This window comes from Centruroides vittatus, unplaced genomic scaffold (genome assembly GCF_030686945.1).
Source record: "Centruroides vittatus isolate TY-2023 unplaced genomic scaffold, ASM3068694v2 contig_7, whole genome shotgun sequence".
Taxonomy (NCBI): Eukaryota; Metazoa; Arthropoda; class Arachnida; order Scorpiones; family Buthidae; genus Centruroides; species Centruroides vittatus.
In genome coordinates this window covers 1,422,454-1,437,115 of record NW_027122442.1, presented here as the reverse complement: position 1 = coordinate 1,437,115, position 14,662 = coordinate 1,422,454, and the positions used below count along the sequence as shown (strand labels likewise).

The 14,662-nt window shown below is 29.4% G+C and overlaps 1 protein-coding gene across 1 annotated transcript in view; it reads right to left on the bottom strand.

The window, feature by feature from the left end:
- The window catches only part of LOC136980474 (coiled-coil domain-containing protein 134-like), a 51,916-nt gene extending 39,690 nt beyond the window's left edge, over nucleotides 1–12,226 (bottom strand). Inside the window, exons 1-2 of the mRNA XM_067276593.1 lie at nucleotides 12,050–12,226; nucleotides 3,695–3,816 (exon numbers count right to left, since the gene is read on the bottom strand). Coding sequence (XP_067132694.1) covers nucleotides 3,695–3,816; nucleotides 12,050–12,161 — 234 coding nt within the window. The 5' untranslated portion in view covers nucleotides 12,162–12,226. The remainder of the gene's footprint in view (nucleotides 1–3,694; nucleotides 3,817–12,049) is intronic.
- Nucleotides 12,227–14,662: the final 2,436 nt, after the last annotated feature.

Below are 14,662 nucleotides of genomic sequence, written 5' to 3'. Positions count from 1 at the left end.
AAATAAATTCAACTTACTTATAGGATATTTAAACTTTTTAAAACAATATTATTATTTTATTTTGAAAAGATTGTAAAGAACAAATATTAGATTTTAAAATGTTTAATTCAAATAACTTGTTTACCATATTGTTATTTTTTATTTTTCAGAATTATACTACAAAAATCCTCTCTGGTGAATGTCTGATTGTAAGGACAGAACAAATTTGTTTATTTACCTATAAGCCCCGTTTTAGTGGTTTCCAAAATAAATCACAAAAATGTTTAACATTCAGTATATGAATTTAATTCATACTTAAAAAAAAACTAATAATAAACAATTATTTATTGTGACATAATTACAATGCCAGGCTGCAATTTTTAATCATCTTTTAAAATAAAAAGTCATGTAATTTTGGTCCAGAACAGAAGTTCATTTATAGTTAATTAGGATCTATGACCAATAGGCTTTCAACATCTGGTCTGAATTTTAGTGGTGTTTTGCCCCTGTACATCATACTTCACCTGATAACAATCAAATCATGTTCATCTATGAAATCATGACTTCTAGTCTAGACCAGAAGTTTGTATATAGTTAATCAGGTCCCCTGGCCTCTAAACTTTCCATATCTGGTTATGATTTTCCATTCATCCATCTAAGTCTGTTCTTGAGAAGGATGGACAACAGGGGGAATGAATAGGTGTGCAATTTGAAAATTGCAGCTCAATAAATCAATTAAACACAAATGAAAGCTTCTGATAAAAATGTTAATGAAGATTAATTATTAATTATAGAAAACCAAGCTGTTAATTTCTTTCTTTTTTTTGTCTTCTAGAAGAAGATGAACAAAGTACATTTTACTTGGACACTATAATCCCATCCAAATTGAATGAAGCAGCTGAACATTCTGTTAAAATAGTAAAGTCTGCCTTACAAAAAATGATCATATCTGATGAGCAGTTCTTTGAGTATGCTCTTGCATGGTTTCTATTCAAATACTGCAGCATCCCAGAAGCCATTAAGGGAATTATCCCAGCTAAATTGTTTATTGGGTTATTTAATCTTGTCAAGTCAGACTTGTAAGCAAAGGTCCAAACTAAACAGATGCCCAGAAGTTTTATTATGAAAATGTCATCAAGAGCAAACATTGGACATTGAGAAGCAGATGTTAATTCATCAAAACCAGATGCTGTCCGAAATAAAATTTGGGTATAGTCAAAGAGAAGCCAGGGGATCCCACATTTGTCTCATTTATTATACAAGGCCTATATTGACTTGCTAAGATTAATTTTAGTCAAGATAATAAGGATATTTTGTTGATTTCAAATTTCTTCCTCCATTAACCATCTGAAGAACTCTGAAATAGTTATTTCAGTATTCACAGCAGTCAATGTTGAACAGATATGCCCATTCCAAAAGTGTGCAAATTCCCTAAATATCAACTGCAGAAGAGACAAGGTGTTATCTAATAAGAGTTCATTATCCACCATACTGTTTTGACTTATAAGTTTAGTGTGGAGAGAGTTGTGACATTCCTATAATGCATATTATTTTGTACTTTGTGATTATGCCACTAGATGGGATTTTCTGCCATTGTACATAATAAGATACTGTACAATGTTTTCCAAATGCTATATTTCATTTTCACAAAATACTAGTTTATTTCCTACTTTAATAAAATATTTAAAAATTAAAGTTTTCAGTGGACAAACAGACCCAGACACAATCACATACTACTTCCAGAACTGATGTTTGACAAACAAAAGAAAAATCAAATAAAATCAAATGCAGAGCATTAGAAACAAAGCATTTCCATCAATTCTGCTTATCATTAAGTTTTGATAGTTCCTGTTACATTTAATATAAACTGGAGAGTTTACTGAAGTGTTTTGAAGAAACCATAAAAAAATACTTGTTTATTATTTAATATATTGATTATAACCATCTTTAGGAAAAACAACTTTGGAGAGCATAATGAAAACATTGCTGAAGGGACCCCAAATGTAAAATACAGTTTTTCTTATGACTTTTTTGGGTACCAAATAACATGTCTATTCATTAATCAATATCACACTTCTTTATGTCTTCCAGCAATACTATACTAGAAACAAATCTTTTTGGCCTAGTGTATTGGCCTGCTTCAGGTTCTACACTTTCAAATCGAACAGTTTACAGAAGGTTCCAACATTTAAATTGATTTTTTCTTTTCTTATTATATAAGGAAGTTGTGATATTGATTAATGTTAAGATAATTTCCAGCTTTGGAAGATTCATTGCTTAAAATGTGTATTTACATTCAATTCAATGTTTCAACAAATTAAAAGAAAAAAATCAAGGGACTATTTGTAAAATTTTTTAATATTATTATATTTCTTTCTACATTGCATTTCTTATGTACAGTACTTTTTTCATCTTTTCCATCCTTCATTTTACCTATAGCTGTTTAAATTAAGCAATTCTAATAATTTTTTGTAACATTTAAATTCTGTAAAACTTTGAAATTGGCCAAGTCCTTTCAAGTAACAATCAAAAACAGACAAGTCCAAAATGTAGTTTCAAATCTATCCAAGTCCATGTTTTATTTTCATGGCCTGTAGAATAGGTTGAATACATAAGTTTGTATCAAAATAAGTAGTCTCAGCAAATTAAGGTGCTTTGTGAGGATCGTTTATAAATTTTTCAAAAATATTTACATATTTAACACTTGAATCTTCTAATGAAACTAAAAGCATTGCTGTAGAAATTCTATGTCAACTCTTCTATGACAGTTCTAATAAATTCATCATGACATTCAATACTAAAAAAATTTTGGCCTTTTGAATTTTGCATTACTATTCAATTCTAAGTCAACTCCCCCCTGAAAAATGAGTTTACACCACACAGCTTATTGTACAGTGTAAACTCATTTTTACAGGAGGGGAGTCGACTTATCAAAATTCTAAAAAGTGTGAAACAGAAAAAGTATGTTGATTTATCCAGTTACAAGTTAAACGATGTCGAGTAAACCGAGTTTTTTTTAACATTAATAACATTAATGCCTATGTAAGTTGGCCGGGACTACAGAAACTGACTAATTAACCTGCGGTGTTGAGTTATCCGGGTGACAGCTTATGTGGAGTCGACTGTATTTTAATCCCAGAATATAACTGCATTTTAATACTATAAAATAAATTAGGATCTTTTGAAAATCATAAAATAGCTGAAAGTAGATGAATTTACCATCAAAGTCTGTGAGACAAACATCAATGTATACAATGATAAATTTTTATACCTAATTTAATACAAGTAGTTGTCAAAAGTGAAAGCAAATGTCAATATTCACTAGTCAGAATTATTTTAATTAAATGTTTTTATTAGAACTATTATCCAAAAATAGCTAAAATAGAATTTTTACACAATACTTTTCTCCTGTGAAAACTCAAAAACATTAAATGATTAAAAATTTCGGAATAACTTTGATTTTTAGAATGTTTTATTTAGAGTCCTTGAAGATATATGAATCAAAAAAATTTCAGATATGCTTTTTACCTTTTTAAACTTTTATATCAAACCACACCCGTAAAATTCCAACCAAATAGAATTTTATAGGTTTAGTTTCATTTTCATATAATTTGGTCTACAGTTTGTATGTGTATTTAGGAGCATTATAAAGTCAGAATAAATATCTTACAATGTATAAAATATAAACCTTTACATTGAAAAATAAATTAATTACCTCTGTCATTTTCTTTATCATCAAATAAACTAATTTATATTGTTTTTCATAATTACCAAAAGTAAGGATGGCTTTGACTGCTTCTAGATGATCAGCCCTTTTATGCTTAAAAAGTTTTTTATCTATTTTAATTGATAAGAAAATAAATTTTAAAATGCTTTTATAAACAAATTACATAATCCATATTTACATACCGTATTTTCTGGCATATAAGATGACCTTTTAACCCATGAAAATCTTCTCAAAAGTCGGGGGTCGTCTTATACGCTGGGTGTTGTCTTATAGGGCGAGTATATTCCAAACTCTATATTTTAACTGTAAAAGTAGGGGGTCGTCTTATATGCCGGAAAATACGATATATTTAATTAAAATAATATAAAGTACCATAATTTTGTATGAATAATCAGCGGATTATCTGTATTTACTCACACTTATAATTATCAAACAGCTTTCATTTGTCTGAAGTCACTAAGGGCACGTTTAGAAATTCTAACTGGTGTTACTGGTAACTGCTGATAATTACCAAGGCGTTTAGAAAATGTGACCTAAATAACTGTGTTTAAAAATCACTGTTGATGTTTTTGTCATATCATTTCATTTCTGTTTTATTATAAATGTTAAAATTTAGACATCTTTTGATAAACTTGTTGAATCATCATCATCATATGATTCTGAATCAATATTCGAGAACAATGATAAAATTAATATCATCTCCTGTCGATTTTCTGCCATGTTGAACACCACAAAATAACCAGAGTGTTTAAAAATGCACTAATCACCTGGAATAACCAGCTATGATCAATGACGTCAGTCACCATTACCGCAACGGTTAGAATTTCCAAACACACTCTAAGAGTGTCTTTAGAAAATTTGAAAAATCCTTCACATGCTGCAGATATATTCATCTGCTTTTGAAATTTTTCCTAAAACCAACAGAGATACATATGCATACTTTGTTTTTAGTTCTCTTCTATTCTCTGTGCACTTAATTCATATTTTAATTGATATTATTAGGTATTCTTATTTGAATTGTTATCTTGAAAGCTGCTAAGTTTCCTGCAATTATCTCCTAGCTATATAAGAACATGATTTTAGAAAATTTTGACAGTTAATTGCATGATATTTCAAGTATTTTAAAAATTTCAACTGTAGGAAGTTGTAAATTTCATTTAAAAATAAGGTTATTGTAAACATACATATATTTTATTGTGTAAAACTAATTATTTTAATTTAATTGAAAATGCTTATGTGAAATTTTTTTTCTGCAAGTTAACTTTACACCAGTGAAATTTATATATATGCAATAGTTAAGTATATAGTAAAAAAAATATGTTTAAACATAGTTTTGTGGGGGCCTGGGCACCAGCTCCAAATGCCCTTATGTAAATCCAGCCCTGACTGTACAGTAAATTTTAATGAATAAAATAATTATATACATTTAAAATGATATCTCTTCACAATGTGAATCTGTCTCTGTAAACCATATAATCTGGTAGACGTATCTCACAGCAAATTCTGGTTAGCAAATTGTTTTTATTTACGATAGACTTACATATGCATTTTGGGTTGGTATTATGTGATCGCAACCCCTCTTCAGTGCTAGTTTGTATAAAACGAAAATATATTAGAACATGACAATGATATATCTTAAAAACAGTATAAAAACACCTACAATTCACCTCTATGTAAATTACAAAAATTTTTATTTTTTACAAAGAAAAATATTTACGAACAATTTGTAATAATTAAAACTAATGTAACACACTGTTTGAACCTAAATACAGGTACTGTCATATATGACATCTGGCAGCCATCCTTAAGTAGTAAAACCCATTAAGATGTTCTAACACCCTCCCTCTATCACACCCCACTGTGCTGGTCATACCAAATTTCCAGTATATGTTACTAAGTTTTCACTTCACTTCAACCTCTCACATTGTGTCTATGTTCTCTGTACATCTCATCAACAAAAAAAAAAGTGTTAAATGTATGTGAATATTATTATCTGCTGGTTAATGTGTTAAATGGTGTTAATATATGTGAGTATACTATTATCTGCTGGTTATGTATTTAGCTGTAATATTGTAATACAATGGTTACAATTTGTGTTTTTTAGGAAACTAGTTTGGGATGAGGAAAGTTTGCCCTCCCAATCACTAATTTAAACATAATTTTTGTAATTTACATAGAGGTGAATTGTAAGTGTTTTTATACTGTTTTATACTGTTTTTATGGTATATCATTGTCATGTTCTAATATATTTTCGTTTTATATGAACTAGCACTGAAGAGGGGTTGCGATCACATTATACCAACCCGAAATGCATTGTAAGTCTATTGTAAATAAAAACAATTTGCTAACCAGAATTTGCTGTGAGATACGTCTACCAGATTATATGGTTTACAGAGACGGATTCACATTGTTATACCATACAGCAAGCCGATTATATACTATGATATCTCTTGCTTAACTTCAATATTTTGCTTCATTTATATACAATGGCATTATTTTCCATCTTTTGTTAACAAAATCAAAACTAAAGATATCATTACAATTTTGAATCATTTTCTTTTTGAAACTCTACAGTATAGAAATCAGTTTTATATTAATTAAAGTAGCGTTTGGATAAAATTTAAATTATTATTATTAAGTAACTCTAAAATTAGAAGACAACAGTAAAATAAATCTTCGTGTAGCATTTACTAAATAGTAACTGAATAAATAAAACAAAATTTCAGCAACCTATTGGATGGCCTGACCATTACAATCTTTCAAGTATTTACCATATAAAAAATGCATATCTTTCCTTAAACAAGTTGACTGTTGAAGAATAAAATGTTTTTGTCATATCATTTCATTTCTGTTTTATTATAAATGTTAAAATGAACTGAAAAAACTTAAATAAAAAATAATTTTAATGCCTTAATTTTTAGCTTTAGTTTATACAGAGTGAATTGCTAGCAGAAGGCTAAATGAATATTATACAGTCTTCAGTAGTGACATCCTTTCCAGTAAATTTTTCTGTTTTGTGAATCATAATCACACTTTAACATGAACTTTCTACTGGCAAAAAATATTTTCCACTAATTCAAATGATGAGAAACATGACAACTGAAAAGATTATTATTTCTTATTACATTCTCACTAATTTTGAAAAATTTCTTTTCTATAAAATGAATGATGCAAGTATAAAAGACGACTTTTTAGCAAAACAATTTGCAGTTATCACTTACTGTTTTGTTTTAATGAAATCCACTATCATTCACTTATGATTGCGCATTTCATTGTTCTCATTTTGTAAAACAGCAGCAAGAATTAAATTTGCTATGTTAAAATAAATTGTTTTTTCATATTCTGTTTTTGCTTTTGCTAGATGTGTCTGAACCGTATTTAGAGTTCACTACAGCAAAGAAGAGTGAGCAACTGACTTTCAAATCTGTCATTGGATATTATTGATTTTATGGTTATATGCTGTTTGTGTATATATCTGTTTTTAAGAGTTTCATATTTGACATATACTGTACTTAGTACGGCTATTTTCTGTAATGTGACATATACGCTGTTAAGACTTAATGTTTATAGACTCTTGTGTAGTGTATATAAATTTAGTACAATCTGTAAAAAAAAATGGACTACAGGTACAATAATTATCCTATTCAATTTCCACAGACGCTTTATTTTATGGCCTAGTTCCTGTATTTGCTAATTTTCTCAGTGTACATATCCCATGTGTTGTGAGACAGCTAAATCTGTGATGTACAGTATGAGATCTTTTTGTTTTGTTTGTTAATGTGATGTCTTGTCTTTGTAATGCATTATTTTGTCTGTGATTGGGGTGATGTGTATAGTATATTTTATGTTTATTTGTTTCACTTAGTTTAAAATTACATCTACAATGAACAATTGAATCTACAATGAAAAAACAATGTTTGAAATGACTAATCAACTATTAATACACTTTCTGGTGCTAAGAATATTTTATTAAACAAAACACTAACGTTTTTAACCTGATAGAATAGACCACTTTCAGGTGTAACTGAATTCGAACATATTTAAAAATTTAACATTTTAACAACAGAACATCCTTTAATTTAAATGTAAGATGTTTAGATGTTCCGTCGTTAAAATGTTAAATTTTTAAATACGTTCAAATCCAGTTACATCTGAAGACGGCCTATTCTATTAGATTAAAAACATTAGTGTTTTGTTTAATAAACATTTCTCAGCAACAGAAGGTGTATTGATAGTTCATTAAGTATTTAAAAAGCTGAGTTTGATATCTAGTTTGAAATGGCATTTTATAAACTGTATATCAGTAAACATCATGCTTTCAACAGTGCTCCAGAGGAATTGGATATACAAAGTTTTATTTCTGTTGCAGATTATTCTCACGTAAAATTATGGTAATGGAATTTTAAAATGATTAAATAACTTTGTTATTTCTAAAGACAAAAAAAAAAAAAAATAGTTTGAAATTATTTCTTAATATCTGTTAACAACATAAAAGTAATTATATTCAATGCTCTTATAAGCAAATCAGGACATGTATTTCAAAAATGCAAAATTCGGTGATTTCCACATATAAGAGCATGCTCTTATTTGCACAAAACAAATATGGTATTCATTAATGTTTTTTTGATCTGTTTAAATATTAAATATTAAAATGAGTAAAATCATATAAATTTATTTAAAATAATTACGAATTTCATTATTTCTATATTAGAACCGGCAAATCTTTTTTGGAATGCATGTCAAAATATACCTATTTAATATTTAAAAAGACTTGAAGCAAGCCTAAGCTAAAATCCAAAAATTTTTAGTAAATACTTTTAACTCTACAAATCATAAAATAAGATTTTTTTAAAAAATGCTATATTACAGTTACAATAAATTCAAATAGTTTCAAGCAATTTTCTAACATTTTATGCAAAATATAATTTTTATTTATCATCACTTTTTCCTGCTATATATTACTTCTATGAAAGATAATTCACACGTCCTACATAAACCATGTAGCAATTCCATGCCCTATGTGGTTTTACAGGCAGTATGGAAAGTCCATATTGCCTATACAAAAAAAAAGGAGGACTTTACATATATATTGTTTGACAGAAGACATTTACAATTAACTAGTTTGTTATAAATATTTGTTGACTAACTATGAATATGAGAAAAGACCTAAGAGAGAGAGTATCAAAAATGAAAAAGGAAAAACTGTGAGACTGAAAATCATATATGAGTACTGATATAGTAAAGGCTCTGTAGCCCTTATAATATAAAGGCCTTAAATATATAAAATGCTATAATTTGTTACAGATTCTTTCAAATTCATTTCTATTCTTCTAACAGAAGAAACTATACTGCATAAGTAAGATTTATTTTGGTTCAATTTATATCCATTTTTTATAAATTAGCAGAAATATTAACAAAACTGCACTGTTCATATTTTCTGTAGAAAACAGTTTTCTCAATCTTTTAAAAATCGATCACATGCCAATTCTAAGTGAGTCTCTAAGATCTGTTTTACAGATTCAAGTAATTGTTTGAGTTATTCCTGAATTTGTAGCATATCCTTAGTCAATTTCTTATTATATATAAGATATAATTTAATATTAAGTATTACAGAGTTAAAAATCTTAACTGAATAATAATAATAATAATTATAATATTAGAGACAAACTATTCAATTTGAAATATAAATATATTAGAAAAATTATTGTGTGTCATGATAATCACAAGTATATAACCACAGTATAGCCTACAGAAATTTAGACATCTGTATCTCTGAAATTTAGTTAAAATATACTTTATTGAAACACTTAATTCATTATTCATATATTTACTTCCAATTCATACAATTGCATTCTGTGGAGATTTTGTTCTGTATCAGTAATATATATAATCAAAAACTGTTACTTTGAACAACAAAATAATTTTTTCAACCTAGCAATTGTATGCTGGGGTGTACTATAGATTACCACCTATGGAATTTCAGGACTTTGAATATGTGTTTGAACTCAGGGGACCGAGACGAGTTCAACGGTACCCTATTTTTGGACTGGAGACGAAAAAATAAAAAAGTTATCATACTTTTTAAGTTACCATACTTTTTTAATGCTCTCATGCAGACAGGCACCGTAGTTGCTAGTACTGCCATCTTGTGGTAAAGTCTGCAAACCATGACGTCAGACTACGGTCATCTCCAATAGGGTTAAACACGCGATACGAGAGCTGAGAGAGCGACGTGACTTCCGATCATCGCGCGAATTGCATTTCGGTTAATGTTACTTATGACAGCGAACATGGCGGCCGTTCCCACTGTTCGTGCTCCCGACTGACCTCCCAGAGGGGAGCCGCCGGCAGGCCACCATGTGCTAAACGTCACTAGTTATTGATTCATGGTAGTTCTTGAACAAAGTAAAAAAAGGGTGGGGGGAGAAACGTCTACTAAAGGCAATTTTAACGGCAAGCGACGCGACTCCTGATCGCGATAGCGAGGCCGACTTAGCGGAGAGAGCAACGCGACTCCCTATCATCGCGCGATCGCTGGGAAAAAAGTATGATAACTTTATTATTTTTCGTCTCTGGTCCAAAGTCCTCCAGAGCGGTAGGCTGTCACCTTAACCGCTCGACCATCCAACCGAAGTAGGGTATCGTTGAACTTGTCTCGGTCTCCTGAGTTCAGATATATACTCAAAGACCCGAAATTCCATAGGTGGTAATCTATAGTATCCCTGTATGCTGTATGAAATATTAATTTACACTTTCTATATCAAGAAAAAAATTCTTATTTTAATATACTAACAATTAAATACATCATATTATAAAAACTTAAATGTAATAAAAAAAAGAGGAATTTGACTAAGAATATTGATGTTATATTAAAAAGCCTCATCATTACATATGAAATCATTATACTACAAACTTACATAAATTAATTATAAAATAAACAAAACAACAGACTCAATAATTTTAATATTTAAATCGAATAAAAATTATGAAATAGAAAGTGTGCATTTTCAGAGGGAAAATATTCTAAATAGACGAATTATCAGTGATTTAATCAATAAGCTAATATCAATAAGTTAACAATACATTTTCAATACTTGAGTACAGTTTTACTCAATACTTCTGTTTAAATACATTTGTTAACATCAGTAATTAAAAAGCTGGTATATCGAATTATCGTTTTCGAATTTTCTTGGAGCTTATCCTTAAAAAGCCTCATCTTAGAGTAGAAAAAATGTTTTCAAAGTATTAAGTTGTTTTCTGGTGAATATAAAAGATTACATATAAACTATTCCAAAATATCGTCGTCTAAAACACCGGGTTGCAATCATTAACCAATCCAAAACCGTTAGTGAAAGTCTGCTCAAGAAAGCTTGAGAAAGGACACAGTGAGATGTCCAAAAGCATTCGCTGAGAGAATTTGAGCAGACTTTCACCAGTTAAAGGTTTTTGGATTGGTTAAACTATTCTAGATACATTTATCCAGTAAAATTTTTTTTAGTAAACTTTTTAGGCATTTCAATAAAACAGGAACAACCATTAGTTGAGTGAGAAACAGCTCATGAAAAAGAATAAGCCAAATGATATTTTTGGTATATTGCAGCAAGAAAAAATAAATAAATAAATAAATAATTGGTTTCCAATAACCATGCAACCATCTGATTTTTATAATTTTCTTGTTCTTCTCACTACCAAGTATATAATTTTTTGGTATACTAATTTTTTACATTAAACTGTAGTATTAAACAATAAGAATTTGTTAATATTTTAATAAACTATATGACTGAATGAAAACAGCATAAATTTGTGTTTTTATTTTTGGATGAAATGGTTCAGTATGACAATAATATGAATCTTTAACCCTAATATTATTATATTAAATCTTATTAAAAAATAATTACTCATATTATTTCTAGTAATATTCCTATTGGTTAATGTTACCTATGGTTCCAAAATGGTGGCTCGTCTCTGATTCCAGCAAATAGAAGAAACAGTGGGATGCATGTTCTAACCTAACCTAACCTATTCTAATAAATTACCATTATTATTACCAACAAAATTATTAGAATAGGTTAGGTTAGGTTAGAACGTGCGTCCCCACTGTTTCCTTTCTCCTATTTGCTGGAATCAGACACGAGCCGCCATTTTGGAACCATAGGTAACATTAACTTTTCTATTAATTCTGTGCTTTTAATTATGAGCAGAACATTATTTTGGTGAATAATAATAAAACGATCCGAAATTTATTCAGATACGTTCAACGTATCCCTATTTTATAACTAATAATTAATAAAAATATTTCAAATAAATTAATATACAAATAATTTTTAAATTTTAAAAAGATACACATTAACAATTCGTCAACTAGTGTTGAGTGCCGATTTTCTTCACATCTGATTGGCATATGCACAACTAATAATGAACTTATTAAATAACATAAACAAACTTTAAAAGCCATTTTCACTAGCGTGGCCGCCTAAGACACGACTGTAAACATATCACTGAAGGCCGCCATGCTTCGATTCCAAGTGCCATCTAGAATATTGTAAGGAAGAAAATAATAAAAATTTAAGTAATTAGTTCCAAGAATAATTTTGTAAATTGTTTATTAATATTACTAATTACTATCAGAAAAAATTACTATGTAAAAAATATTAAAATTTAGAAAACTATATTAAATGCGACCTATTATATATATATTTTTATTTTAACTCTTTCCGCCCTGTGGGCACTAAGAGGGTCTCTTTTACCAAGCCCATTATGGGTTCGGCCAGACCCACAATGGGGCGGCCGGGCGGTGAGGGAAGGGACCCGACATATCTGGACGAACCTCCCCCGAAAACTTCTTAGGGATTTTTTTACCTGTCCGGATTCTAGTCCCCCAGAGCGGTAGGCTGTCACCTTAACCGCTCGACCATCCAACCGTCTAACCTATTATATCTTATAGTTATTATTATTATTTAACTTCTTCAGCTTTGTGGAAACTAAAAGAATTTTGTCTTTTATAGCCACTTGCTTAGTGTATAATCATATGTGTATCATTTAATATTACCAGTGGTATATAAATTGAAGCTTGTAAAAATAGTTCAATTATATCAATCAATGGAAAAATGGACATATCTATGAAGATAACATCATACCAAAGAATTATATTTACTGCCGTTGCTTTCGTAATCATTGTTATCATAATCAGAAGTGCCTTCAGTCTGCATCTGGGAAGATATAATTTGGATCTCTTCAAACGGTGCTGATGGTGCTTTCAGGCGTAAAATAATATCACCTGATTTATAGGATTTCATTGACGACTTTCGGTTAGATCTGTTAATTGATTCTGAAATCGGTAGCATTTTAAGAAAAATTCTCCATTTGTAAGTTCTTGAAGTTTTCTAGTATGGCGTCACGGATGGTTTTACAAAATACGACTATTGCACGGTTCTGCAAAAATTACTTTGATAGTCATGTTTTACATATTTTACATTATCTTTACTTCAAAAAATCACGGCGTATAATTTTTATAAGTTATCCTTGTAAATTGCATGCAATTAAATATATATAAAATTCCTTCGTTGTGAACGTATATTTCAGTTTTGCTTGTTGCAACTTATATCAGAAAGAATACTTTTAAGTGTGCTTATCTCTAAAATTCAGATCTTTAGTTGATATTTTTCAAAAAAGTTTCAGTTTCATTATCATAAAAATGTATTTAAAAATCTTTTCGAGTGCTTTGAAAGATATACTTTATATGTTATTGACGAATATAATTGAAAACACACTCTAATATCTTATTTATAAATCAATGAAACCAAAATATTGATATGCGTAGATCGAAAAATTCAAATTTTATTACATTTTTGACATTTAAATCACTGTACAAAGGAGACGACCAGGTAGCGAGATGGCGACCCGACTTATTCAGGACAGAACATTCAAAAAATTTTTGAGATCGCTCGACCGGATTCGAGTCTGGTTCCCCAGAGCTAGTGCTGTGCCGATAATCCATTTATCAATTCGAAATCGATATATTTTTACAATATCGATAAAAATATTTGATGTTTCAGTATTTAATATTTGATATTTTGGTATATTGATACATTGAGGGATTCTCGTATTTATATTCACTACTAGGTGTATTAAGAGACACAAGGCTTTTTTACATTTTTATTTCTGGTTCTTCCACATGCCAAGATGTAAGAAAGCCTTGTGTCTCTTAATACACCTAGTAGTGAATATAAATACAAATAAAAAGAAGACACGGTCTCGGAATACATATTAATATTTTGGTTTATCATAACCACACCCGGGGGATAACGCCTTAATTGTGTCAGCTGTCCGGTCAACATCAAAAATTAATATACAGTAGAGCGTCGAAAATTGGAACGTCGGTAATTGAAATGGCCGGAAACTGGAACGATTTTCAGTCGGACTGTGTCGTGCTGAATCGAACGTTTTTGATACTAAATTTACTTCTAAAGTATAATTTTTAATGTTTTTATATTCTTCAATATATTTATTTTGTACAAAATGCAGAAATAATTTTTAACGATACGATAGCCTCGATTATTATTATAAAAATTTTCGTTAGGCTTAAAATCGACGAAAATTCAACACGAAGCGACACGCAACGGAGAAAAATTCAACAGGAAGCGATACGCGACAAAGAAAAATTTGAACATCGGACAGGTTAATATATTTTTTCGTACATAATCGGAAATTGGAAAAAATCACTACTTGGAACGACCCCAGTCCCCAATTGGTTCCAATTTTCGACGCTCTACTGTATATATATTTAATTCCAATATACGGAAAGACTGTGTTCTATATATGAAATGCCCAGAAATAGTTTTTTATTCAATTCCCTTTCCATTATAAGGAAAGGGAGAAACATAATAGGCAAAAAAAAAAAAAAAAAATCAATTTCCAAATGGAAATTGATACGTTTCTAATTCATCATTCTAATGA